Here is a 7,787-nt window from a genome sequence, read left to right as displayed (position 1 = left end):
AGTCATGTTGAATAGTTTAAGTTTTAAACTATAATATTCATGACAAAAATATTACTCTACATATTTTGGCTTATTCAGTATTTTTAACATGACAAGTTTACACTGTAAGTAATATACTCGCTACATAAGAAACCTTAATAACCGATTTCTGTTTTATATTAGAAAGCATCCAACAAGAAACTAGAAGTTGGATTTCTTCTGGTGGTATAATTTGTACATTAATAATGACCTTGAAATGACCTCTTAATTAGATTAAAACAAATGTTAATGATACACAATCATATAATAAAACAGAATACACATATGTGCACAGATTATAAATACAGATATATTTATACACACATACATCGACAAGAGAAAATCCACAAGCAACTACACTCGTAATTAAAGTATTTAGTCAACTCACAATCTCCCAGAAATAATTAGACTGCACTACTATGAGAAACACAAAAAATACTTAATATTTGGAGAAAAAATAAACATTTGTTAGGAGACCACTGGAATAACATTAAACAGTTAAAAAAAGGAAAGAAACAACTGATAACAGAAAAAACTACGACGCATGTGTTAAGACTAATGGACTATTTTTATTCTAATAGCTGGGATTCATTATATTTTGTAAACAACTTCAGTCCTAAAGTGATAAATACCTGCAGTGATTTACTAACTAAGTTCCTTATGTGATCAAGGTTTTATAATATAAAAATGAGCTACGATTTAATAAAATACAATTAATAGCCTGAGAAACTGAGATTAAATCACTGCATCACTGTTACACTAAAGAAAGGATTCAAGTAGGCCATTTCTTTTTTCTTGTTCCTGACCCTGGATGCTATTTTATACATGTAGTTAAAAGATTTTGAAGTTATATGAACTCAAAGTTAATAGAAAATACATGGACAATAACCCTGGTTTTAGTTTTTCTTTACAGAAAAGCTGTTAAACCAAAAATACAAAGTGATGTTTAAAGTTTGGAAATGACAAAACAAAACATATGTTTCATCATGAAATAAGTAAATTACAACAAAGCATTCAATTATGTAAGAGGGAGTAATGCACAACTGTAGTAAAGTTCTGGAAGTCATGTCTTGCAAAAGGATTAGAAATAACTATATTACAACAAAGCATTCAATTGTGTAAAGGGGGATAATGCAAAACTCTAGCAAAGTTCTAGAAGACATGTCTTGCAAAAGGATTGAATATATTTTATATATTGATAATATGTATAACTTTCACACAAATTAAATTGTAAGAGCATAGAGCCATCTGTAAAACAAGTTCAATATTAATGACTAAAATATTATTTTACATATATATATTGGTTGAAAGCACTTTTATACGGGAAGAACCTACACAATAAAAATACTCATACCTGCTATGCAAGACACCTAAAAAAGGGGTTTCTGCTTTTATACTAGAAAGCTTTCAACAAAACACTGGAAGTCTGATCTCCACTGGTGGTACAGCATTTACACTTTATATTTCTGATTCACTAAACATTTGTTACTTTTTTTTAGCTGTGGCACAGTAGCTCAGTTTATTTTTCCAAGTAAAAACTTTTAGCTCATAGCTCCATCATCTCTTAACCGATTTGAGATCTAATTAAAGTTTTGGACTCAAAAGGTCAAACCCTTTTTACTGATGTACTTGACCATGTCCAAGATTTCATAGATTAATTTACTATAATCCTAAAATAATTTCAATTTGAGGGTATATGGATATATGCACGCCCATACTTGTTATTGCTGGTGCACAAAAATATAACTAATAAAAAGTAAAAAAATATATCATAGATTAATTTACTCTAATTCTGCCTAAAATAATTTCAAGTGCCACAGCTACTTAGAATTTCCTCTTGTTTAAATTAAGACACCTTGTTTTCATGCAATCTGAATTTTACATTTTGAAAATTCATTGTTACAGTTATTTTTCCTATACACACTTTTTATCGATATGTTATAATGTGCAGCACAACTATGATTTGTTTAGATATGAGAATCATACTCTTAAAACAATTACTACAAAATTTATTAATAGCCACACTGTCAAAAAAACACCCTTCAAATCCTGTTTTGGTAGTTTTCTGAAAGAAAAAATCCAAAACATGCAAGCTTTTTAATGGTTTTAAACATTTATTCAACTAAACGTATAAAACCAAATATTTCTAAAGCACAGGTTCAACAATAGCTTACCTGGTCAATATTTAGTCTAAGAGGTTTAATTGACACCCTTAAGGAACATTCTTCAGTTTGGAGATTTAGATCTGGACGAATGTGAACTGCTTTAATCTCTACCTACAGAAAAGTTTGGAAGACTTTCCTTATTATTAAATTTACTTTGAATAGCATGCTTATCAACCAGAAACTGCACAATTATGCTTAACTTATTAAAGGACTTAAATTAATAATTCCAAAACAACCAAAAAAATATTTCCAGAACAGCTTTTTATCATCATAATTGCTATAAACCTATTCAACCTATTTTTGTTAACACTATAGGTCACTGTTTACTAAACAATAAACATTTATGCTTTTAATGCATGTGTATGAGTTTAGAGTTTTAAGTTTACCTCATAATCCAATAATATTAACTGAGTAGGAATACTATTAGTTTGCCTACATAGTAATAAAATAAAAATTTGAGATTTATTTAATAAAAAAGTTATTCTAAGACAGGAAAACACTATCTTTACCATATTGGCATGAGACTGTTTCGGCATAGCCTCAGACGTGTATTGATACAAAAATTTGTTAATTTGTGAACTAGCTAAACGGTCCCTGATCTCAACATCATGGATTAACAACACGTGCCGTGAAGCTTGTTCAGAGTTTTCAGGGTATACTTCATATTGGAAACGCACCTGAAAATATAAGCAAACATAAAACCAAAGACATTTCTACTTTTAAATATAAACACACAAAGAAAGAGCACAGAGAGAATTTTAATTTCAATTCAACATAACTCCAGAACTGAGAATTTTTCCTTCACTTGAAAGCCTAAAGATATTTTTAATAGTATTTATATACACAGAAATACTTATATACTAATGTATACTTCAACTGAAAATGATGTACTTTATAACAAGCAAGTACATAATTTCTCCGAAAGTGGGCCGAAAATGACGTCATATAAGGGACACTTAGCGTTGCAATTTGTACTACTGTGACGTCAGTAAAATGTTAGCATGCCACGAATCACAAGAAGAATTATGTACTCCGTAGACTACAACATAGCATGACATATGAACTTCAAAAGCAAGAAATAAAAATATCTGTTACTCTTAATTTTGGTTTTCTTTCCTTTTGAATCAGAACACTTTTGGTGATCCCGTGGAAGTACATCTAGTATTTATATGCATTCACAACCATACCTTGAAGCTAATCTATAATAAGCATTCATTTTATTTCCTCATGAAAAAAAATTTTAATATACTTTAATTACTTTCAATTATTTGTTTCCTTTCACTGTTTAAACTTGAAACCTATTTTACATACTTTACTCACTCTGATAATTTGATGTTTTATATTAATACTGTTGTCTTTATTTCTCTTATATTATAGTCCTTTTCTACTTCTTGATTTCAATTAAAAGTATGTTTTCTTTATTGGCCAACTTTATACTCAGTTTCTCAGCTTACTTTATTCATTCGAAGTTCCATGTGGACATTGTGACGGCGACCAGGCCCCCCATCCGTCAACCAACTTTTGGCAGAATGATGAGTGTGTCTTGGAGAGGTTTGAGAGTAAGTCTCCAAAGTAGGAGAATCAGTTCCACTAAATTTACTAAATGAAACACCCATTCCTTGTGGATGAAAATGAATAGTTGGTCCCCTGCTTCTGGAAGTAATAGGTGAGTCTGGCTGGTCTTTACCTTTGTCAGATAACCTGAGGCATAAACAAATCTGATTAACCTCAGTGGTAAATAATATCAAAGCTGTTAAAGTGTTAATCTTTTTAACATAGCTAACATGATGAAACATTAAAATAAGACTATAAATATTTTTTAACACTTTCTTTATAAACTGTTAGAAACTTTAAATCCTGATACACTACACATTACAAAAAATTAGCGTTAGTCTTTGAAAGAAATGAAAAAGCTCGGACATATTTAAACAGTAGCTGACAATGTGCTTGAATAACGTACATATGGAGTGAATATACCTTGAATTTGCTTCATATTTGCAATTTGCATCACAAGCTCAACAGTCATTTAACTGCTGTGGAGGTCCAGAAGCATTTAAAAATGATTTTTGGTGAAGTTTTGATGTATCTTGGAGGATTATCTTATTAAATGTGTCATATTAGTACAAATGATAATGACGCACACATCTAAAGAACTGTCAATGTTATTAAAAAACTGAAACGATATCATTTAGTTTTGAGTCTCACATTTTGAGTGTGCTTTATACCCTTTTTTTAATGAGCAGAGATATATCTAGTTTATCACGTGGTGTTCATGTGAAGCCAATACTGTTTCGAAGCTCTGTGTGCACGGAAGGTAATGATGTTGACACCTGATGCCATGTGAAAAGAACAGAAGATGTAATTCAAATATTTTCCAAGTCGTTTAAAAGTTTCAGAATCTTTTACAGCAATATGCTGTAATGTTCTTTTACTACTGCCTGATACTTCATTAGTGTTACAGTATATATATTTTAATGCTTTAATTATTTTCTTAAATGAGTAAGTACTCAAAGCCAGCTTGGAAAGGCTTAGCAACAGCAATAAAAATGTTCTTCTACATAATACAATTTGTGATATGTAATTAGTTTCAATTTTGTGGTATTACCATCTGACCAAACTTCTTTTAAATAGTGAAAATTAAAATTCATAAATAATTAACTGCTGATTAAAACAAACAACTTATACACAGAGCCTTTTTTTTAATTATCTTACACAGTAATGATATTAAATGGTTCAAACCAATTCTTCTTTCATCTCTTTTCGACCATTGTGTCCGTGGCATAAACCTTTATATATATAAGAACTTAGCAACTGATGAATTTATTGAAAGATCAGTTTCATCCTCACATAAAATATTTATAAAAATCTCTGAATACCAAGAAACACCCACAGAGCAGAAATCATCATAGGTCTTTTGCCCGATAAATTGTATAAGGCAGATGATATAGTTTTTCTTATAACAATACAACAAAGTTTTAAGTGTGCAAGTTTAACACAAAACAACTAATGATTTTTTTTTCACTTAAATATTAATATGGTTTATTTATGAAATAAATGTAAATCATACTAAAATACGTGGACAAAAAATAAATCTGTTATTACTTGATACATAATAATGTTTCTTTCCAAATTATGTCTCAAATGTTGACACTTTTATATACATACAAACGTTGAATTTAAGAACAATAAAGAGATATTTAGGTCCATCTTGGCTCTAATGGGAATCCACTAAGCTAAACTCTAAAATAAAACTTAAACCCTCAAAGCCAGCCTTTATCATTCACCTACTTATCAAGTCTCCCCCAAACATTAACTGCATCCATATAGTCTGAAGACAACCAATTCCAAAGGCCAACCCACCTTGTTAAAAATTAAAGCTGTCTTAGCTGAAGATGACCCCTACCCTCTCAAAATCTATATTTGTGCCCCCTAGTCCTACCATATTCAACAATAAGAACGGAAACAAAATACTGCTTCAAAACTATCAATCTTAAACACCTCAACCAGATCCCCTTTAATTTATTTTTTTCAGGAGAAAACAATTACAGATATATCTTAGCCTGTTGTTATATGAATTACAGATATATCTTAGCCTGTTGTTATATGAAAACCTTTCTATCCTAGATAACATCCTGGTAGCCTTCCTCTGAACCTTTTCCAACAATTCAAAGTTTTTGTTTTTTTAAACACAAAATAAGAAAGGTTCTTTTTTATTTTTCCTCCAGTACTTTCATTCCATAGATATTCCTAATCTTATTCATATTTTCATGACAATTTACTATGCTACATGTTTTTGTAAACCCTGTGGGAAAATAACTCAATTAATAATTACAGTATACCGTATTGCCCCTAATTACCACCCCCAGGGGCACTGGAAACTGCAGAAGGGGGGGGGGGGAAGACACCGATTTGTTGATTTCAATGCTAATAAGTCTTTGTGTGTGTTTGTTTTGTTTCTTTCTTTTTCCAAATCAAAATTACGGTAATAAAACTGGATTATTTGTTGGTTTACTATTGCTGTCAAAATTACAGTAATAAAGTGTTTACATTAGCGGATTATATGCTTTATAACAGTTGCTGTCACACAAGGTAAGCTTTATATAAATACTGAGGGGGTGATGATTAGAGAAGGGGCTTTAATTAGGTGCAATACAGTATGTATCACTTCAAAGTAAGCTGTCTATGATTTTTAAGTTTATAACAGAATAAATATCAGTGTAGAATTTCAAAAGGATCTATTTTGGGGCTACGAATATTTCAAAAATTTGTAGTCAAGAATTTTAGAAAATATATGAAATGCAAATAGTTTTGTTTAGTAGAGCATTTTCATGATTTCCAACATTTTATTTTTTCTTCCTATGCTTACAATGTGGTTGCTTATATACTGTGAAAGACTATTTTCAGCAAATTAAGAAGGTCTTACCGGTCTATGCTCTCTTGACTACTTGTTTTCTTGGCTGAAAAGATAAAATTAAATAAAATTTTTAAAAGTACAAATGTGAAACTATAACATTTATAATTATGGCTTTCTTAGAAAAAATGTCATTCTTGATATGTCCTGAAATAAATATTTCCTATTTTGAAAGTAGTCAAAAAGCCTTATATTTCCCACAACGTTTAAAACCATCTTAAATATTTATAAAGTGTGTGTTAGAATATTAAATAACTAACTGTTATGCAGATTTCAATAAGATCTTGTACTCAAAACATTAATGTTCCTAGGATACAATTATGGTGAAGAAAACAACACAAAAACACACATAAACATGGATCAAACAAAAACATGTTTATTTTTTGGGGATGACTTCCTGATTATATGTAATTATAAAATTTATAGAATTGTTTTGAGATCTGTTCCAGACTAATAAATCTGCCACAAATGAAAAACTTTCAGTCATTAAATAGAAAAAAGCTCTTCTAGTCTCCTATTTTTATACAATTGTTTGAACATTCACAACTGTTTTACAATACTTAACCAACAAACACTTCAGGAAAATTATGCATATTTAGTAGCTGTATGCAAAACTAGTTTATCGGAGATGTATTAACACCAGGCACCTGTTTCTTTTCCTGAAATAGAAGAGTCAAAGTCCTTTCCTCCATACATGTGCCACACTATTGACATTTCCCTCAGTGTATAACGCCACACTGCTGGTGGAAAGTGTTTAGGAGCTCGCAGTTGATCACTTTTACCCAAGGGAACAGAAAAATGACTCTCCACCAATTTAACCGGTTCAGTTGTTAAACATCGTACTTGAGGCTCTCCACTTTTAGGCTGTTAAAAAGTAAAACAATGAAGGTTTTCTTTTAACTAAAAGTTGTAACAAAAATTAGGTTATCTGATGCATTTTAAATTCACAGATTATTAGCTCTCTCAACATGGGTTTGGTCAATTTGACTGACCACGTGACCTCTTTGTACTCGTTTAAAGTCTTTATTAGTTTAATACTTATAACTTTCATTATAGTGTGTATATCTTCAAAAATTTGGCAGTCTTTCAAGTTAATATTATAAGTCTTTCAGATACCAAAAAATCATATTTTTTTAGTGAAGTATTTTTAATAAAATAAAATAAAGATTTGTCCATGAACATATCAAGTATTT

General features: G+C 30.2%; 1 protein-coding gene across 4 annotated transcripts in view; it reads right to left on the bottom strand.

The window, feature by feature from the left end:
• Positions 1-7,787, bottom strand: part of LOC106470445 (autophagy-related protein 2 homolog B-like) — a 71,303-nt gene that overhangs the window by 16,922 nt on the left and 46,594 nt on the right. For all 4 annotated transcript variants that reach the window (XM_013931005.2, XM_022399043.1, XM_022399045.1 and 1 more), the window contains exons 17-21: positions 7,242-7,458; positions 6,607-6,640; positions 3,638-3,884; positions 2,693-2,860; positions 2,193-2,294 (exon numbers count right to left, since the gene is read on the bottom strand). In XM_013931005.2, the coding sequence (XP_013786459.2) occupies positions 2,193-2,294; positions 2,693-2,860; positions 3,638-3,884; positions 6,607-6,640; positions 7,242-7,458 (768 nt within the window). The remainder of the gene's footprint in view (positions 1-2,192; positions 2,295-2,692; positions 2,861-3,637; positions 3,885-6,606; positions 6,641-7,241; positions 7,459-7,787) is intronic.

This window comes from Limulus polyphemus, unplaced genomic scaffold, assembly GCF_000517525.1.
Source record: "Limulus polyphemus unplaced genomic scaffold, Limulus_polyphemus-2.1.2 Scaffold4009, whole genome shotgun sequence".
NCBI lineage: Eukaryota > Metazoa > Arthropoda > Merostomata > Xiphosura > Limulidae > Limulus > Limulus polyphemus.
This window is presented reverse-complemented; position numbering and strand designations above follow the sequence as displayed.